The sequence below is a fragment of the Mustela erminea genome, chromosome 4, assembly GCF_009829155.1.
Source record: "Mustela erminea isolate mMusErm1 chromosome 4, mMusErm1.Pri, whole genome shotgun sequence".
NCBI lineage: Eukaryota > Metazoa > Chordata > Mammalia > Carnivora > Mustelidae > Mustela > Mustela erminea.
In genome coordinates this window covers 40,466,484-40,487,552 of record NC_045617.1, presented here as the reverse complement: position 1 = coordinate 40,487,552, position 21,069 = coordinate 40,466,484, and the positions used below count along the sequence as shown (strand labels likewise).

Sequence of the window (21,069 nt, the reverse complement as noted above, 5' to 3'; positions counted from 1 at the left end):
AAAAATGCTGCTAAAATATAACACTGGATAGTCTTCTCTAGGTGATGGGATTATATGTGATTTTTGTTTTTTCTTTATACTTCCCTTCTTACTTTTTCTAAAATGAACTGTATTAGTTACAAAAACTAATAGAAAAACACAAGTTCTTTAATTTTAAAAATTTATCTCATGAATGAACAGGCATGGATAATTTGTGAATGAGTCACCTAGGCTGAGGAAGGCTGCAAAGGTATGAAATGGAACCATCCACAGTGCTTATAAAATGTTAAATGAATTTGTCTTCATGTACACACACATTAGCATCTTCTGTCTTACATTTAAACTCCTAGAGAGCAAAGGCTGTGTCTAATTCTGTGCAGTGTTTGGCTCAATTAAAAATGCAGATAGAACATGATTTTTATGCCGATTATATAAATGCACCTGGTTTTTATTCACTCTGGTAGCCAGCTTGGAAAATTCCTTAGTGTTACTAATGCCGGGACAGGGACGCCGAACAAGAACATACATCCTTTCCCCAAATTTAAAACCTCTTAAAAAAACTACTTCTGATGCAGCATGTACATTCATAGAGAAGACTGGCCTCTACTATATTTAACGTGGAGAGAAAAACAGTACTGGAATTTTCTCTGTTCAAGCCCACTTCAGAGTTACATAATGGATGTAATCCTAAGGATTAGTTCAGAGTTTGATTTCAATATTAATTCAACTACTGGACTCAGCACTGACTCAAACTCCTGGAATTAATATAAAATAGAGACACAAAAGAGTTTTTCCACTTAAGAAACAAAACCAAGTCCCAACAGAACTAAGTCAAACCACTTGTAGAAAAACACTGGAGCAGTAGACAAAGAAGCTACTTCCATTTCCAGTGTTTTCTAGACCCTTACGCTCAAAACCCTTCCTAATGATTCCTGCAAAACATAACCAAGGTTACTGTAACATCTGAAGTCACTCTGGAGATATACCTTGCTCTCTATAAATAGTAGCTTTTTATTTTTTTTAGCATAGTAGCTACAAGAAGATATAAGGGACTGTCAGGATTTGGAGTTGATATTCTTACTAGAAGCCTAAAATACAGTGTATCAAATTTGGTCCAAATGAGTCAGATCCTTTCAAGGTTATCATGAAATAGACAAGCAGGCAAATGTGAAATCCCAGGTGTTTATTAAATTGAAACAGAAAAGTCACTTTTGCTAACTCTGCCAGGGCTCCTCCCTCATCCTTCTCACAATGGCTAACATTTATCAACTTTCACCAGAGACTGAATGTTACATTTATACGGGCATGATCCAACATAATCCTCAAAGAAGCCCTAGGAGGTGGGTATTTCAGAGATAATAGGTTTAGGAATACACTAGGGAGCTTGTCCAAGATCTCAGCACCTCTGTTCCTGAGCTGGGATTTGAACCCAGGTCTCAGGATGCTCAGAGTGCAAACTCTTAATCATTAAGGACACGGTCATTGTAGGGACCTAATGAAGTTAAAAGTGCGATAAAAATATAATTGCACCACTTTTAATTTGACTCTGTTGCATAAACATAGTTGGTCTTTCCCTATATTAACCATGATGTCCTATTAAAAAAGATGACAAATTCTGACAACAAAATCTCCCGAGAGAAACCAAGGTTATTTACCGAAGTAATAACTCATGTGTCTTATTGAGAACATGGCAATACTGAGGCTTGGGTGTGGTCACCTGTGAGATCTGGAGGAAATCTAGAGGCAAAATTTACCGAATTTTCTCTTGCACAATACAATCTGTCTGTGGAAAGCACCCCCTAAACGGAAGTATCTGTCAAAGTAAAAATAAACCCGGTTAACAGCATCTGAAAAATATATTGTGAGTGGGACTCATATTTCTTTCGTTTGCTACAGTACACGCATATATTTAGTTTCTGGGTCCTATTTAAAACACACACACACACACACACACACACACACACACACACACACACACACTCTTAACTTTTCAACCCAGTCTACCAAACTCTGCAAGGGACTCGATTCCATTTTGTGGGAGTTAAGTGGCAGAGGCCAGTCAAGTGCTTCTCACGGTCTCTTCTGGGGGGTTTCCTCCTGCAACTCACAAGTCACAGGGAGGCCAGGCCCACGGAGGTCTCAGGTTTGCACGAAAGAGAAATGGTTTGTGTTTGTTCACATCAAGACTGCTCATTCTACCCATAGTCATAAAAGTCAGACTGATGATTACCTGGAATGCTTACTTATCAATCTACACTGAAAAACAGAACTTCCCAGAAGAACATAATACTGGGGCAAGCTTATTATTATTATTATTTAATGAAACTATCTACTGAGAGTTTACCATGGGGCATGAACTGTCCTAGGCACTTTCACATTAGTGATTTCATTTAACTCTCATGACAAGCCTTTGAAGTATCTTTTGTGTACTTGTTCAAGCTGAGGAGGCTGTAGCCCAGAGAGGCTGAGCGCCTTGGCCAAGGTCACACAGCCAGAGGAGCAGCTGAGCTTCCAGCTGAGCTCGGTCCTCAATGCTGAGGCCAGAGCCCTCACTGCTGGGAAAACATTAAGTTCAGAAGCACGGGCAAAGAACCAAATGATTTGATTGTAGGTTGGTGTCATTAAACCTCATGGACTTAAAATGGATTGGCAATACATTTTGCCAATAGCAAGCAACTGGTATGCGATGATCGGGGACATCTCTGTAATTTTCAGGGGCCACAACTTCTTTCTGTGGCTCCCAAACAGACCAGCTGCCAACTGTTTGCTTCTGATATTAACATGTTATAATCTCAAAAGTGTTAAGTTTAGCTAACATTATCAACACTTATTTGGATTTTTGTTGGTTTGTCTAAGTGTGGATTACCTTCTGGGAATTTTACACATAGCTAATCTCAGCCATTTTTATGTTGATGTTTGAGAGTTTCGGTTTCTAGCGATGGTATTTTCTGCCACTGTTCCTTGAAATTCAAATTTTGAGGGTGTACATTATTTGGTACCTGGGCACTAATTTATTTATATCTATTAAAAATACATACATAAATATACATGGTACAAAACCATGTGCCATACTGTGTACTCATTATGACCAAAAGAGGCACTGATAATTTGTAAATCTATCTTAGGAAACTAAGTCAAAGAATACAGTTAATAATATTTTGTACTGTTCCTTTTCTGTTCCTAGTGAAAAATTTGAAGAGTTACTTCTTACTATCAATCCAGTTCAGACAATTCTAAAAAGTGATTTATCATCATGAAAATTTCACGTTAAATAGCTATAATAGTGCAAAATGGTGCAAAAATGAAAAAAAAAAAACAAAAGGAAGCTCTCTGAGTACATTTTTAATTAACCAATAAATAAAATAAAAACAGCTTCCAAAATAAAATCAACCTAGCTGTGAACATTTTGCCTGCTTTTGACTTTGAATTGCAAACTTGGCCTGGAAAATAAATCTTAATGAGATTGTTCACAGCAACTTTGAAGACAAATTAATAGTATTGTGGCCTACCATGATTATTCTCGTTTAACGAAGTTGCCAAAGAATACAAAGCCTAATTTCAAACAGAGGTTGAAAGAGTAAATGGTAGCAATTCACACACACATAGATATTCATATTAAGGAGTCAAATGTATATTTTTAAAATCCACCATCAGAAAAAAAGAAATGCAATTTTTGGAGAGAAGTAATGTAGGTAAACATCCCTGATGTTTTGGAAGGCATATCTAAGCATCCAAGAAGCAGCTGTTTCGTTTGCTTTAAGGGAACTGGGATGTTCTGGAGGGAGGGGTCTGTTGTTTCAATACAGTGAATGCATGAGTCACATTCAACAGTGGACTTCCATTGGATTCTACCTGAACCATTGGGCAGGGATGCTATTTAAGTCTTTCTCTTCCCTACCAGAGGGGGAGGTGCTAGAGTGCTTTCTTATTCTCCCCGTCTGTTTATTTGCTGAGCAAGAGGGCTCCTGCTTCAGGCAGGTTAATCTGCTGAGCCATGACAGGTATGAGAAGGCTGTCTGGAGGGGCAGCACGCTTACACACTGAAGGTTTGACAGCAAAAGAACCAAAATATCACCCCTCTGGGCCTCTGCTTCCTCACCGTGGGAATCGATCTATTCATGCGGCACGTTTTTCAGGCACTAACATCCCACCTCTCTGAGATTCCAAATAAGAAAGTGCTATTTTAAGTGATTCTTTAAACTACCATTGCAGGGAACTACAAAAAAGTGTTCAGACTTGAAAAACATGTTCATTCAATACCCAAACGTAACTCACTTCTAATGAATTGACTATCCATCCACTAATAACAGAATTTTGTCACCATCCACAAATATTTATTGCACATCTGCTATACACAGCAGGTTCATCTTAGAGGACAGAGAAGCCGTCGTCTACAATAAAAACACTCCAAGTTTCCCTTAACGTGTCATGCTGTAGGAGGAAGATAGAATGTACTCATTTTCTCATCTGTGCAGTCTACAACAGCCTGTACACAATAAAATTTATAGAAAACTAGAATGCTACAGTCCCTATAGACTTCAGACAGAATCTGTCCTGTAGATTTCTTTGTGTGTTGAGGCCCTGGACAATCTGATGCAATAAGTCACGAATCACTCTCTCCAGAAAAATGTAGATGCATACAAAACATGGGACTCAGTTCTTAGCATTTTACAGATACCCTCTGAAGCCACCCTAGGCTGAGACACGAGGCTAACGACTCCTGGTCTACTCCCACTGCTTCCTCATACGTATGGTGACACCAAGTTTCAAATAGGTGATGTGACTTGGCCACAGTCACACGGCAGAAACCATGAACAGAATAAATGGCATGAAACTGAAAATGATATAGATACCCCTCAAAACTCTAAATCATCCTTTTCATCAGAAGTCAGGCTTATCATGTTGCTAGGAAAGGTGAAAAGGTGAAATGTTTTCAGAGGAATATACCTTTCTTTTATCTTAGGGTTCTAGCTGAGCTTCTCACTGGAAAATAGGCAGGTTTTCTTTATCTTGCCCTCAGGCCAGGCCCACCCATGGTTCAAGGCTGCCTTTTTCTGTGTTTGCCTTGGCAAATCAATAAAACCTGCATAACCTGGCACATTCAGAAAGGGGGCAAGTGTGAGAGCATGAATTAGAAACTAGTTTTCAGGAACCTAAGTTGAGTTCTAAAGAACTCCGTTAGTCAGATAATGGATGTTTAAGAAGTATTCTGAATCATACATAGACTGCTCATTTATTTAGGAAGTGGTACTCTACTAAAGTGTTAGCAAGTTCTAGAGACCTGCTTTAATGAATAGATGGAAATAATTTCCAACTACTACATTAGTTTGTTCATGGCAAATGGCTTTTTCCTCCCCAAAACTAAAGCATTCATTCTGGGATGCCGCATTTTACTTTTAGATTTTAGCAAATGCATCTAATCTATTTCAAATTCACTTCAACAAATATTCTCCTACAAAGCAATGTGACAAAATGGAAATGTGCATTTGTTTTAGAGTAAGATTTGAATTCAGATACTGGCTCTTCTATATCTAGACATGGGATACTAGTCTCATTACTTAAACATCCCTGAGTTCCCCCATCTGTAAAGTGGGAATAATAACAACTCTTGCAAACTGGCTGTGAAAATCAGCAATAATGCAGTCTATTTTAGGGGCACCTGGGTGGTTCAGTGGGTTAAGTCTCTGCCTTTGGCTCAGATTATGATCTCAGGGTCCTGGAATCAAGCCCCACATCAGGCTCTCTGCTCAGCAGGAAGCCTGCTTCCCCCTCTCTTTCTCCCTGCCTCTGCCTACTTGTGATCTCTATCTGTCAAATAAATAAATAAAATATTAAAAAAAATATATGTATATATATAGTCTATTTTAAAAGGAGCCAGTGCAAACAGTAGGCACTCAATAAAATGGTAACAACATAAAATAATGATTAGTTATCAAAAATTGACAAAGGATACACTTCATCCTAGACCCTTCTCCAAAAAATCTGAATTTATAACATCTAAACGAATGAGGATTTAATTCATTCTTAAAATGACTCCAATACTTGATTTAGTCTATTTTGACATATTAAAAAGTATAGCCACTAAAGATTAAAAGGCCATCATTGAAATAATTATCTTTACTAAAGTATCACTGTCAGGGTTTTTTTAACCAAAAGGAAATCTATTGTTACCGCTGGTAGATAGGTTTTAAGTCTTGAGATAACATCAGTGTTTTAAGGTACCAGAATAATAAAACAGCAAGAGAATGATTTCTTGACATGGAACTTCATGACTTAGAAGCCTAAATTAAATATTATGGTTCAGTAGTATTAATGTGTTTTCACACTACCTACCAAGTTTTCAGACTGCACTCTACTTATCCTTTTTAAATTACTAGCAGTATCTTTTTTCATGGGAAATTTCTTACAAATTACTTTGAGAAGCCAAAAATTTACAGTGGAAATTTTTTCCCTAGTCCTTTTTTAGAAAAAAAACCTATTCAACAGGCAAATCTAAATAATTTTTAGCAGTTCTAAATGTAGTGAATTCATGACTTCTTACTGTAATTGAAAAGGAACATATAAAGCAATTACTTAGTCACTTATAAAACCCACGTTCAACTTTCGAAATAATGACTAACCTGATAGGAGAGACAAGACTTTTATAATTAAATACTAAAGTCTAGCCATTTGAGATAAGCACAGCAGGTTATGTAATTGTCCCCTGCACTCACAATATCCTTTTTTCTCTTCTTGGATGCATATCATTTTTCAGTAATAAAAGAACATGTAACAATATAAAAAAGTCACTGTACTGTAGGAAATCCTTCTAACCACAAGCTAAATTTTTGGCCAAGAGTAAAGCCTCATTAATTAGGATTTCACGGTTTCATAAGGGGAAAACAAAAAAGGTGCCCATTAATAATGTAAGTAAAATTCCCTGGAGAATCTATTAGATTCTTAAGGAAACAAAACAGTGAGCCTTAGGCACTCATTTACATATAAATACTTGGACCGTTAATTGAAAAGCATTCCTAGCCAGGGCAGGATGGAATTTTCAAATTTGGATACTCTTAAAACCTCTTTCAGTGCCATATGAGAATGGGAATGGGAAGAAATGGGACACATGACATCTTTTGCTAGAAAGCTGGCCTGGCTCGTGTGCACACACATGTGCCTGAAGACACTAAGCACAGTCACTAGTCATCCAGGGACTTTTCCCAAGCTCCTTACCTTCAGGTGGAGCCACACAGCTCGTTCTCATCAATGGACTATGAAGAGAAGATGCCCAGTCCCTTCAGGGCTCTGGTGATTAAGAAGTATAATGCTCCTTTTTTACGCTCTATCTCTTCCACCAGCCAGATGCAGACAATCAAAAGCCTCAAAAGATGACATTATGGGCTGAACTGTGTCCCTCACTCACATTCAGATGGTGGAAGCCCTAACCATCAATACCTCAGAAAGTGATGTTAATTCAGAAATAGGATTATTATAGATGTCATTGGTAAGATGAGGCTTAGTGGAATAGGGTGAGCCCTAATTCAATAATACTGGTGTCCTTATAAAAAGGGGAAATTTGGACAGAGGGAAGACAGTATGGAGGGACACAGGGAGAAGACAGCCATCTGCAAACCAAGGAAAGAGACCTGGACAACTGATCTTCAGAAAGAACCAGTCCTGCTCAACTTTGAGCTTGGGACTCCTAGTCTCCAGAGCTGAGAGACAATAAATTTCTGTTATCTGAAGTGCCCAGTTTGTAGTACTCTATTATAGCATCCTGGAAACCTAATACAGCTGGTAAAGCCAGAAGATAGAAGGAGCCCGAGTTCAGGATTTCTGAACAAGTGCTGAATAAAAGCAGTTCACTGACCAGAAAGACAGACCCTAGGTTGGTACTTTGGCAAGAAAGGAAACTTTCATTGTGTCAAACTGAATTTTGAGGACCTATTCATTATAACAATGAAATTACCTGGTAAAATACTTAACTAAGTAATTAAACTGGCAAGTAATTTTTAAAGTTACTTTATATGAATTAGAAAACATGAACACGTCATAGAGAACGGTATAAAATCCACGTAGATTTTTAGAATAAAAAAGAAGTTCAAAAAACATTGTGAGTTTACAAGAAGATATTTTGGGGTAATTCCCCTAAATCCTCCCCAAGGTACCAATTTACTCTCCTCTGCCAATAGAAGTAGAATTTCCTCAAGAATTTTAAATAAGCCACAATGTCAACATTGCTATACATAGTTTAAATTATGCTATAATTCACTTAAATTTGTTTAATTTTGTAAATTCAGAGGGACAATTCTCCCAAGTGGCCCTAGTGTATTACTTGCGTGCTAAGGACAAGAATATTGTAAATAGAGGTCTCAGGTTTTCCCAGAGTTCTCAATATTATTTGTAATCAATCTGAAGAGAATTCACTATGTAACCATCATCTTCTGCTCTCAAATACAAATAAAAAAATGTACTTCCTTTACGATAAGGTGAATAACATGGAATCAATACATTGTTTTTCAGTTTTTGATCATTTAATTAATTTATTTTTACATCATGTGATGAAAAAGTAAAAGGCTATCCTAGCTAAGACATAGAGTTTTAATTCAAAATACCTCAAAAGCTGAGCTGGCAGCTGGGTTCTCGTGTTTACAGAAAAGCTAGGATGATTCAGCCAGTGCTCAGAGCTCAATTTAGATCCCAGCGTCTGGATTCCAAACACATGGAAGATGTGGCGGCAGGTTTCCAGGTCATGACGGATCCAAGATCCAAGACCGAGACCAGCGACCACTGACCAGAACAATTCCAAATGGAGAAAGTGCCTGAGGGAGAGAGAAACCTCAAAGGTGTTTGGAAGACCTGGCCATAGTCAGCCCTCCAAATTGCAGTAACGTAAGCTTTTCCTGTAGCTGGCAGGTGCCAGGGAGGCCAAGGCAAGGCAGCCAGGGGAATGACACTGAACAGTCCTCAAGTCAGCTTTGTCACGGTCAAAAAACATCTCTTACAGATGACTTCTTTCCTGAAGCAGCTATTGTTCAGATTAAACTATGGGAATCTGGTCAATGGAAAACCTTAGAGAGCACACGCTTCCTGCTAAGATCAGCGCTTAACTTTGCTTTGTTTCAAAGAGAAAAACTGGGGTAGGGAAAGGGAAAAAAATATTTTAACAGCATATTTTGTTTTGTTTTGTTTTGTTTTTCCTCTTGGTGAGAAGAAATCATAGCCACAGTAACTATAATGTAGGCTACACACTGAAATCTAAGAGGGGGAAAAAATAGTAGCACAAAGTCTTCCTAGCCCAATTTTATCCCCATCAGAATTCACCTCGCTCCTTCCCTAATTTTCCTTGGATGTGATACATCCAGAACATTGGTGGTTTTGCAGCTACAGATTTTATGTGCAAGAAAAGAATACTTACCCTGCTGCCTCTCCTCACCTTCCCCCTCTGAGATCTCTCTCCCTCTCTCTCCTTCTTTTCTCTTTGTTGTGAATGTCAGGGCTGTCAGTGTCACGGTCTGACATGATTAGCGTTTCTGACATTACACCAAGAAGCAGACACGGAGCAAGGAAAGCGGGTGGAGAGGGACGAGGGTTAGGATGTGCAGCCATTTAAAGCCAAAGGGGAAAAAAAAAGGAGACCCAACCTCCTTTCTCTGAGGTTCCTTGATTACAGGGCAACTTATAAATCACCCTGGATTTTCCTCATTTATCCAATTAGTCCGTCTTCCTGCTCCTGTGGAGATCACTAAGGTGTGGGTCTGTTCTGCGAGATCAAAGTCGGTGGCTCCAATAACAGATAAGACAGAATTCGTGATTCAGCAGATTCTAAGGCTGTGAAGTATAACAATCCGCACTTTGGGAAGATAGCACCAGTCCATTTCGAGTATCGATTCACTGCACTTTGTCACTCTAATGATGTTATCTCATTAAAAGAGATAAATGCCCCACTGTTCTTCCCAGAGCATCTGCTTCTTACTCTTCTCTCTTTTTCAACAGCATGGCTCTCAGCAGCAGCACATTAAAATCAAATTGAAATCCAATGCAAGGCTTGGCGACAGAGCTGCTTACCGAGGCTTCTTTTTAATTGCTTTTTCTTACTCTCGCACCCTTCCCGCTCCCCCAACAACTGTCATCCGTAGAAACACCAGAATAAAGAGAAACAGATGTAGAAAGTAATAATAATAGGAAGCATTCAATGAGGAGCCTCCACCGCGTCGACACTTACCTTTGCCCACCTTGACCTTCCCAGGTAAGCAGAACGATTTCCAGTGTGCAAATGAAGAAATGGAGTCTGAGGTTAAGGTGCTTGCCTGAGATCACACAGGTAATGGGACAAGCGTGCAACCAATGCAAATGCTTTTCTTTAGCCCCCGTTTTCATTCATGGAACAAATAAGTAAATATGACTGCAACTTGATTAGAATAGGTAAGGAGAAACATGTAAGAGATGGTAGCAATTATTCTCCAGCCTGCTAATACCAGGAACATAATGCCATAGGCAGTGCAATAGTTTTGTTTCAACAGATTTCTTATTAAATAAAAAAGGTAGCAATTTTCCATAATGAATGTTTTATACATTATTCCTTTGTGTATCAGGCCTCTAAAGTACACACTATTAAAGTCTATTAAAGTCTGTATTTAGCAGCATTACTAATGTGCCTTTGGGGAAATTATTACAATGAAACAGCATCAGTCTTTCACAAAATTTCAATTGTTTAATATTCCTCTTCTGATCTTTACACATGTCTATTTTTAGCCATAATCAGACCCCATCTAAAATGCCATAACGCCAGCCTAGAGCTGTCACAACAAATTGTTTATGGGTTGGATTTATGAAAAAACAAGACACGCAGATATTGCTAATTTCAACCAATCTTTGTTTTCTTCTAAAACTCATTGCTACTTCAATGTTCTAATTAACAGGTGCTTCTTGATCACTGTGACATGTGATGACACTCTAATTCTCTGGCTAAGGTTGGTTATCTTAATTAATTGCTTATACTTATATCTAACTGAGACTGGCCTCTCGGGATAATGTCACTTTATTAAAATCTGAGGGTGGTAAGAAGTTATAAAACTATTCCATGAAGAAAAGAAAACCAAATAAACTAGAAGAAGATACAAGCTGTGATTAATAAAATCTAAATGTTCATCTAAACCTAAACACAGTCATTTATGAAAGACAAGAAATATGTCTTCTGAACATTAACTGAGGACTGTCTGCAAACATATGTAGTTTTATATACTCGAAATAGGTATCTCTTCTCTTCTAGGACATTTATTAATTTTTTCACAAAATATGAGGTTTTTAAGAATGAAGCAAATGGGGCACTTGGGTGGCTCAGTTGGCTTAGTGTCTGACTCTTGGTTTTGGTTCAGGTTGTGATCTTGGGGTTGGGGGATCGAGCCCTGCTTAGGGGCTCTGTGCTCAGTACTGAGTCTGCTTGGGATTCTTTCCCTCTCCTTCCCCTCTGCCTCACCCTATGCATGCACACTCTCTCTCAAATAAATAAAATCTTTTTTTTAAAAAAAAGAATGAAGCAAAAAATGCACATATCTTAAAAAATACCATGTTCTCTCAAAACAGAAAACGATGTTAGGAGTATTTTACAGAGGCAAAAGACCAAAAAAGGAAGCTGGAAAGAATACTAACAAAGGGCTAAATGCTATAATAAGATAGCTGGACCACAAGAAAGGGCGGGGGAAAGGGGCAATTTAAAGTACTAGGTCCTCAAATTAATAAGCTGGGTGGAAGTAATCTCTCATTTATGCATTTCCCTGGATACAGAGCAATACCATCATTTGAGCTGATATGTTTGCAAAATCAGACAAATTGAGTGGTTAATATTCTAAAGATGGACAAACGACAGATTAAGTACCTAAATAGTCATGTTTCCAATCACCCAATCACCAATTAACTAAATAAGATGTAACTTAATTGTACCCATTAAGGACTACTAATTGAGAGGAGAAGGGCAGGGTTGAGGACTTGGAAGACAGAAGCATTCCTCTGCATGATTCACAAAGACCAGAATCAACTGGCCTCTTTGTTACAGGGACCCGGCCACGAACAGCATCAAAGAAAGAGGTCGTAGCACACATTCCAGGCCCAAAGGACCTGTCTAATTATGCCATGTGCTTGTGTGGGCTTAGTGAGGCAGATATGGTGATGCAGAACGAGGACCCACCAGTTTGGTCAACATTTAATTAGAGCTCCACATGAAGGCTGGCATGGGGCAGTTCATCAATTTAAATAATTAAATAAATAAATAAATAAGCAAAACTTGCTTCAGTCAAGAAAATCCTAGGCACTCTTCTTTAAATCTGCCAGAAATAAGGACGAATGAGATTCCCAAACCACCGATCACAGTGTGTGTGAGGGGCCCCTGAAGAAAACCAAGGTGAAACTGAATGTTCTCTTTCATTCAAGTGAAACCTATTTTATGGTCAGTAGCGGTGGCCACATTTCAAAGGGCTTATCGTGATTCAATACGAGGCCTCTCAGACTTGAAATTATATTACCGTCGTGTCAAAACATATCTCTTCTCCTGCTGGGGTCATTATGGTCTTAAACCCGAAGTCCAGCCTTTCTACTCCAAAGCCTTAATTTGCCTCCCACCTGTGCAGCTCCTCCTTCATCTTTTCTGACATGATTGGGAGCTGTTAAGTCAGGCCCGTGATGAGCTCCACACTCAAGTCAAGGCCCCGGCGCAACCACGTGAACCCTGCCCTGCGTGCGCGCGGTCTGAGGGCTGGTGCGGACTTGAGTGCATCAGCGTGTGATTCATCTGATGCTCCACTTCTCTGGACAGAGAGCTTCAGACTTCCCACTCACACCCAGACCACGAAGAGAAGTAGGCACTGACCGCAGCGCCGCCATGAGCTCCTCCGAGATTCAGAGGTGAGCTGAGACCCACTGAACTGGGTTTCCGTGAAGCAGAAAGGAGGAGAGGTCTCATTACTGAAATAAAAGCATCGATATTGCTTCCATGGTAGAAATGACTAGAAATTATCAAGAGATATTTCCACATAAAGTAGGAAGCATTTCTCAAATAACCTGTATGTCTTATCTATATTTACTAGCACAAATGAATTGTATACATACATACATTTTATTTATTTTTAAAGATTTATTTATTTGAGAGAGTGTGAGAGAGAGAGAGCACAAGCAGGGTGAAGGGGAGGAGGGAGAAGCAGGCTTCATGCCGCGCAGGGAGACCGACACGGGTCTTGATCTCAGGACTCTGGGATCGTGACCTGAGCCGAAGGTAGCTGCTTAATAGACGGAGCCACCCAGGGGGCCCCCTCGTGCATACATTTTAAAGACAACGAAGCATTAACATATTTAGTTAATTCTTTTAAATTTGTCTTCTCCCTACTTGATAGCAAATTGACCATCTACTACATTACATTACATTTAATGTATTAAATACCTGTATTCCCATACCTCTTAGAAGGGAATTATATTCCTGTTTTCTTCCTAAAAATGCACTGAATTTCCCAGTGTGATAAACATGGAAGAGAATGGAGGTCCAGGTTTGCCATTTCTGTACATCCCCCATTTAGCAGGATCTGACTTACATGTATGTAAGTAGCGTGGGTGTTACACTGGCCTTGTGCCAACAATGTTCCCTTTAGTCTTATGAACTCCATAAAATGGTTTTGTTTTTAAATAAGGACTAAGCTCATTCTACATCCTTACAGATGTAGAAGGTGAGATCAGATGTGACACAATGCCCAGGGCGCTCACTGCTCCGAGCCCTGGGTCCAGCTTCTTCCTAGAGTAAGGACTGCCAAACAGAGGACATAGGCACAGGTCAGCCCACGGCTTCTCAAACTCCTATCTCAGGATGTGCTCAAAAATGACTGCAGACCTTAAAGGGCTTTTGTCTACATCAATTCTTTCTACCCATGGTTGTTGCCATCTTAAAAATTAAAACAGACATTTTGGATGAATGTCATTGGATGTCACGCAGCCTCTTGAAAAACTGTACTGTACACTCAAGAGAAAGGAAAAGGAAAAAAAAAAAGACTTAACATTATTATGAAAGTAGTTTTGACCTTGCAGGTGGCCTGTGAATGGGCTCCCCAGGCGTTCCCAAACCCTAGTCTGAGAAGCACTGGTCTAAACTTGTGTACATCAGCCAAGTCTTTTGAAGAGCTGGATGAAGAAATGACACACATACTGAGTAAGAGGATGTAATTCCATTTAAAAGTTTTGAGTCACTGAGGCAAAGGACAGTATCTTTTTCTAGAGTGTTGCTCTACTTACTACTGCCTCCAAACCATGAGCACATCAAAAAGCTCCTTCCTGGTCATATGTCACATAGAATCTCTCCCGACTTTCAATCTCTGTTTTGACCACGGGCTCTGGTTTTCTATCTGTCTGCTAAATATCTTATCCAGTTGTACCACAGCTAAGGGGGTACTTATTTTAAAACCTTTGCCTTTTTTTTTTTAAAGATTTTATTTATTTATTTGACAGACAGAGATCACAAGTAGGCAGAAAGAGGAGGAAGCAGGCTCCCTGCTGAGCAGAGGGCCTGATGCGGGACTCGATCCCAGAATTCCGGGATCATGACCCAAGCCAAAGGCAGAGGCTTAACCCACTGAGCCACCCAGGCACCCCACTTGCTTTTTTTCTGATTTTTAATCACATATACAAACACTCATTCTCATCGTAGGAAAGTTAAAAATATAGAAAAGTATTTTTTCCTATTATTATTATTATTATTATTATTTTATTTTATTTTAGAAAAGTATTTTTTCAAATAAGAAACAAATACAGGGGTGCCTGGGTGGCTCAGTGGGTTAAAGCCTCTGCCTTCGGCTCAGGTCATGATCCCAAGGTCCTGGGATTGAGCCCTGCATCGGGCTCTCTGCTCAGCGAGGAGCCTGCTTCCTCCCTCTCTCTGCCCACCTCTCTGCCTACTTGTGATCTCAGTCAAATAAATAAATAAAATCTTAAAAAAAAAAAAAAGGAAAGAAAGAAAGAAAGAAATACATACCATGTACCCACCCTCTGAGAAAACCACTGCTAACATTCTGGACAACATCCTATCATGTATATCCAAAACCGTAGTGAAGGTAGTATCTTAAAAATAACCTAATGTCTCTTTTATATATTATTTTTAGTATGAAAGAATGTACATTGCTTAAGAAATTTAGAACATACAAGCAAAAGAAGATAATGCTTTTAACATTTTGATGTGTATGTATAGTCATGTATGTCTTTTGAAAAGGGAAATAATGATCCAGCTGTACATACTCTTCTGTAATTTGCCTTCTCCACAACTCATTTAAAACATCTTTTTATGTCACTAAATATCCCTTCATCCCTTCCTGGTATTTTTATTGTATGGCTGTATATCACAATTAATACATTCCAAAAATTACTATTATTGTAATATACGATGAACACATTGCCTTAACTTTTGTACACATCCATGGCAACTCCCTTTGAGTAACTGTTGTAGAAATGGAATTTCTAAGTCAAAAGGTATGTGTATTTTTTAGACTTTGATACACATTGTTTAAATTCCCTTGAGAAATGTGTTCTTTCACTGCATCTGAGAGAGCCTGATAATCTCTTTCCTACCTTGATTGAGTACATTTTCATGTTAGGTGTATGTTTAAGGATTTTTTTTCTTTTTCTTTTTTTAAATTTAATTTTATTTATTTGACAGACAGAGATCACAAGTAGGCAGAGAGGCAGGCAGAGAAAGAAGGAAGCAGGCTCCCTGCTGAGCCCCATACAGGGCTGACTAGGGTCATGTATGAGGATGGGACCTTTTTTTTTTTTTTTTTTGAGATTTTATTTTTTTGTGAGAGAGCACACGCACACAAGCATGAGGTGGGGTTGGGGTCCACGGGACAGGCAGAGGGAGAAGCAGACTCCTCACTGAGCAGGGCGCCCTATGTGGGGCTTGATCCCAGGACCCTGGGATCATGACCTGAGTGGAAGGCAGAAGCTTTAACGCACTAAGCCACCCAGGCACCCAACCTCTGAAATAAGCTGACTCTCCTTACCCTGGCCAGAATAGAAGCTCTGGATGGCAAAGACCTTTATTTTGTTCACTGGTGTCCTATAGGCACAGTGCATGGGACCCAGTACACCCTTGGTAAGTGTGTGTTAGAGGAGCTGACGTTTAATCAAGTAGAGTCATGTCTATGCTGGAGGGAGAGCCGGGGGCAATGAGTTCCGAACTTCACTGCGTCATAGTAAGGAGGAGCCAAGTAAGAAAAACTCTAAATGAAGGCAAAAACTGAATTTCAGTTTTACTCTTTAGTTGACTATAGAGATATTGATCTGAGTGTCAAGGTGAAACTGCCTCAAACCTGGCACAGTAAAATATTCAGAGAAAAAATTCTGCTGGGTGGATATTAAGCAAAACAGTAGCATCCACCCACCGAGAGAGATAAGACACACGGCTGTACTTCATTGGATGCGATGGCATTTGTCCAAAGCAACAGCAATCAGATCTGACTGGATTTGAGCATAAGAAGGAAGAAACAAGTCTCAAGAAGGTTCCTTTTTCACTGTGGGGGGAGGGGAGCCTTCTGTGTAACCACGGAAAAATCAATTATTTTTCAATCAGATGGGGCGTCCTCATAAATTCAAGGCAGACCACAACAAGTGATATGCCTTCATGAAAATAATGACCACGAAGGAAAGAGTTTAAAATTGTAATTCTGAGGTTGCTGCTAGGAAGAGGGAGATTTCAAGAGCAGAACACGGGTCCTGTGAGCGTGGCTCTGTGAACTTACGAGCTGCTGGGTACCCAACGTTCATCAGCCTGCCCAGTGGTCTCTACAAAATCCCATCCTGTCCAATTTGCCTCCCCTTTGGCTCTGATTTTTATTTTTTTAAAGATTTTATTTGACAGAGAGAGATCACAAGTAGGCAGAGAGGCAAGCAGAGAGAGAGAGGAGGAAGCAGGCTCCCCGATGTGGGACTTGATCCAAGGACCCTGAGATCACGACCTGAGCCGAAGGCAGAGGCTTAACCCACTGAGCCACCCACGCAGCCCTTGGCTCTGATTTTTAAGTAACACACTAAAATCCTTTCTTTACAGCATGATGATAGGTAAATAACACAAATGTGAAACATTAACCCTTCTTACTAGCAACAATGCGTATTATATCATCTATCTTTATTAACAAGAGAATGCCGGAGAAAGTAGAGAGGATAAAAACTTTTGACAAAATTTATAGTGAAATCCTAATGATAAAGTTTGGGATCAATATAAAGATTAGAAAGTCAGCGCTTGCAAAAAGATCTGAGAAGAGTACGGAAACTGGAAAGATGGGTCTCCAAGTGTGCACGAGAGCCAAGGGGAAGGAGAACCCTGGGGAAACCTTTGCACCCACAGTGTCCTCAACATGTGAGGCTAGAACATAAGCCCAAAATGAATAACCAATCAAGTCTGTTTATAATATTAAAAAGGTTAATAAATGTGAGGGTATCTGCTGTGTAGAAATCTTATGTATAAACGAATGCACTGGTGGGCAAGCTGTCTGAGGCCCGGAACTGCACCCTTTTCTGGTGTGACCCCAAACTCTACCACAGACAGAAGTTCATGAATGTGGGGAGAGAAGCTACTACTTGGTGGACAGCAATTCACCATCAGGTTAGCCTGGTTAAACTGGTCAAACGGTCAGTGTCTTGTACTGTGGGGCTCATTCCAGTTGTTTTCTAGTGATATCATTGCTAAATAACCCAAAGAGAGATTGTCAATGGCTCACTGTAATCACAATTGCCCCATCACTTCACAGGAATCATGGTGGACCTTAGAACACTGTTCCGCCCTCCAACTTGACATCTCCACAGTTCAAGTGTCCCACACTCTAGCTGGGGTTTGGAAAGGAAGGAGATTTATGAGACTGTATGTCCAAGCAAGTGGAAAGTACGCAATTCAAAACTCTCCAGCTTTCTAGAAACAGATCTACTTAGAAAATCAACCGTACCCACAGAAATATTTCCAACATTCTAACTCACATATCCTACTTGATGAGATGATTGTCTGGTTTTATTTAAGCTGAGATCTATTTCCTCCCCAAAGGGTGGTGTGTTCTTTGTCTTATTCCAAGAAAACCACAAGAAAAATGCTGACCTATGAAGGTTACACATCATGCTTAATCACTACTTTAAATTAAAATAACATAAAATAAAGCATTCATTGGGACATAGGCAGAACATACCTTCCCAAGCAACAGACACACCTACTGAGACACCTGAAATGTCTGAGGAGTCTGGTTCCCAGCTGCATATCAAGAGCCAAACCATGACATCAGGTCTTGAGTTGTCCTGGAGAAACTTAGGGCAGGGCTGTCATAGCAAACTGTGTCCACCAACCAGTCTTCCCAAGAGTTGACTTCATGTTTCAGTACACCAAACCCTGACTAATAGATGCCAAGGTTTGCAATGACCACAGTGATGAGTCTCCTCCTCTTCCCCACCCTCCATTCATGACTTTGGGATGGAATACCTGCCTACTTTCCAGTATTCCAAAAGCTTGCTTCTCAAAGACTGCTTAAAGGTAAGTATTTAAGCCAGTGGTGGTGGTGATGGTGGGCGTCAGAACAGGTTTTCTTCTCTTGGCCAAATGAAAATCTCTCAAAAACCATTTCTTATTATTTTCTGGTCTCTTCCAGTGGGGTAAAGCAGAGAGCACGAGAAGGCCAGACAACAGGCCAAGAGAAAAAGATCACCACTGGAAAGGGGGTTTTAGTAAAGGACTTTCAACAAACTAAATGGGTTTTCTTAAAGCCTAGGGATTCCATAATACCTTTTGAAGACACACTGTCTCAAAGCACTGTCTAATTCTACCACAATCCATCGCTAATGGGATAATTTACCTCTTCTTGTAGGCCTCTGGCAAGATCTTTTCCTTGTATTAGATCCTTCAGTGGCTCTTAGAACGCTTACCTCATTTTCTGGGCTCATATCAACCATCTTCCCCCAGTGCAGTGGTTCTCAGCCATGGGTATTTTTGTTCCCCTAAGGGACACTGGCCAATGTTGGGGAAAGTTTTTGGTTGGCTGGACTGAAGTGGGGGAAAGGAAATGCTACTGAACATCCTTCAAAGTGGAAGACGGCCTCTCACTACAAAGAATTACTCAGCTCAAATGTTAACAGTGTTGAGATATCCTGCTGTACCAAGTCCTTTGTTCTCCAAACATACCAGACTTTCTCATATGCTTTGTGCTTAAACATAGCCTGTTTCCTTTACCTGGAATGCCCTGCCCTACTCTATGTCTAAGAAATGGCCATTTATCATTCAAGATCTGACTCAAAATGTCACCTCCTCTACAGTCCTTTCCATATCTCCCAAAGCTGGCTGTTCCTTCTGTACTTGCAGAGTTCCTGGTACGCATCTCATTAAAACACTAGCCACACTACCCCCAAGCCTGTCACCTGCTGCAGGCAAAACCTAAGACTCATTCATTGTTCATCCCTGAGTGTCCAACTGTAATCAATTGTTACTTGCTCAGTCACTCAAGGAATAAATGGAAAAGTTGCAGATGCACTTAAGACTCTCCTACAAGGACATCTAAGAGACAACATTGTCCTTAACATCAGAAACAACAACAGCAAATATTTATCAAATGCCTGTAATGTAGACAGGCACTATATTAAGCACTGGTGTACATATGAACTCATGGTCATCCTTTTAACAACCCTGTGAGGTAGGTACTCTTATCAGCATTTTTCAGGAAAGGAAACTGAGGACAAGAGAGGTTAAGCCACTTGCCCAAAGTCATCTGGAAGAGCTGTTATTTAAACCCGGGTAGTCTGGCTTCAGAACTCAATTTTCCAACATCTATGCCAAGGCAATTATACTAACAACTAGTATTTCAGCCACTCAGAAGCTTCTGACAAATGCAACGACACATCTGGAAGGCTATTACCACCACCTCTTGCGACCCTGCCTATGAACACTGCTCGCTGGGGTCCCCCCACTCTCCAACCTCTGGGATGCTTGTGGCAGGAGAAGCAACGTCCTCACATTGTGGGAAGGCATTATGTACCCAGAAGAATCGTGGTACGGTAAAGAAGACATGAAAGCTGATGTCCAAAAGTATCTCTTACCTTGTTCATGCTGCAGGGACTGGAGCAAGGGCTCAGACATGTCACAGTGCAAGGCAGCTCTTAAAGACTCTCCTCGTTACTGTAGACTTCACTTCCTGAAGCAGACAGCTGCACTGCAAACACAAAGAGGAAATCCATCAGCGGTGCTTCAGGAAAACCAGAGCAGTCCTGCATCCAGTGGAACTTTCTGCCATGATGGCAATGTTCCCTGCCTGTAGGGTCCAGTATGGTAACTACTAGCCACATGTGGCTACTGATCCCTTGAGATGTGGCTAGTGCAACTAAGAGGTGAATTTTAAATTGTAGGTGATTTTAATTAAATTTAAATGTAAAGATCCATATGTGGTTAGTGGCGATATTACTGGACAGTACAGGTCTAGAGATGCAAATCAGAAGTCTTAGGGTCACAGACACTAGACATGCCAGTGGCCAAGGAAAAGCTGGATATCATATGCTTAGAGCAGATATCAACATACCAGAACAAGAACCTTCCTTCAATAACTACTTCTTCAGCCCTTACGAAGTTCGGGGTACTGAGGACATAGGAATCAATAACCCAGAGGGGTCGCTTATGTGGAAGTTTCCCACTCAGGCTTTAGCCTCCTTGGGAGGAGAAAGGATCTAGCATGTGAGTAGTACTTACTTTGTGCCAGATCTCAATGCCTCCCCTGCGGCCTGTGAGGAAGAGACAGGCATTTGCTGAAGACTGACTACACAATGCCAGGCTCAACAGATAGGACCTTCCCGATAGGACCTTCTCCAGGTAGTAGAGTTCCTACTAGAAGGGAATTCAGGAGGTCAGTTTTCCATGAGCCAAATGAACCAGATGACTCAACATCCCCTCTGATGGGTTATTTAGGGAGGCTTTTTGATTCACTTGAGTGACATTTTAGAGTAAAATTGTTATTTGTACTGCTCCAGAGCTCTTAATGTGTCAACCATTAAGGAAAAATAAAGAAAATATCTGCAACCACTTAATTAGATTTGTAGTCTTTTCTCTGAACAATGTTTGTGGGTGAA

At 40.2% G+C, this 21,069-nt stretch overlaps 1 protein-coding gene and 1 long non-coding RNA gene across 7 annotated transcripts in view; one reads left to right on the top strand and one right to left on the bottom strand.

Moving 5' to 3' along the window:
* BACH2 (BTB domain and CNC homolog 2) overlaps positions 1–21,069 on the bottom strand; it is a 353,955-nt gene that overhangs the window by 240,648 nt on the left and 92,238 nt on the right. For 5 of the 6 annotated variants that reach the window (XM_032339047.1, XM_032339042.1, XM_032339045.1 and 2 more), the window contains one exon: positions 20,050–20,162. Coding sequence is in view for 4 of the 6 variants with exons in the window: in XM_032339042.1 (XP_032194933.1) it covers positions 20,050–20,058 (9 nt within the window). In the remaining 2 variants the exon portion in view is untranslated. Of the gene's footprint in view, positions 1–8,573; positions 8,781–20,049; positions 20,163–21,069 lie in introns of all 6 variants that reach the window. The other variant, XM_032339048.1, reaches the window with a different exon arrangement.
* LOC116588225 lies at positions 9,445–20,051 on the top strand. Its single transcript, XR_004284852.1, has 3 exons — positions 9,445–10,282; positions 10,881–10,931; positions 17,733–20,051. It is a non-coding gene; the product is annotated as an uncharacterized LOC116588225 (long non-coding RNA).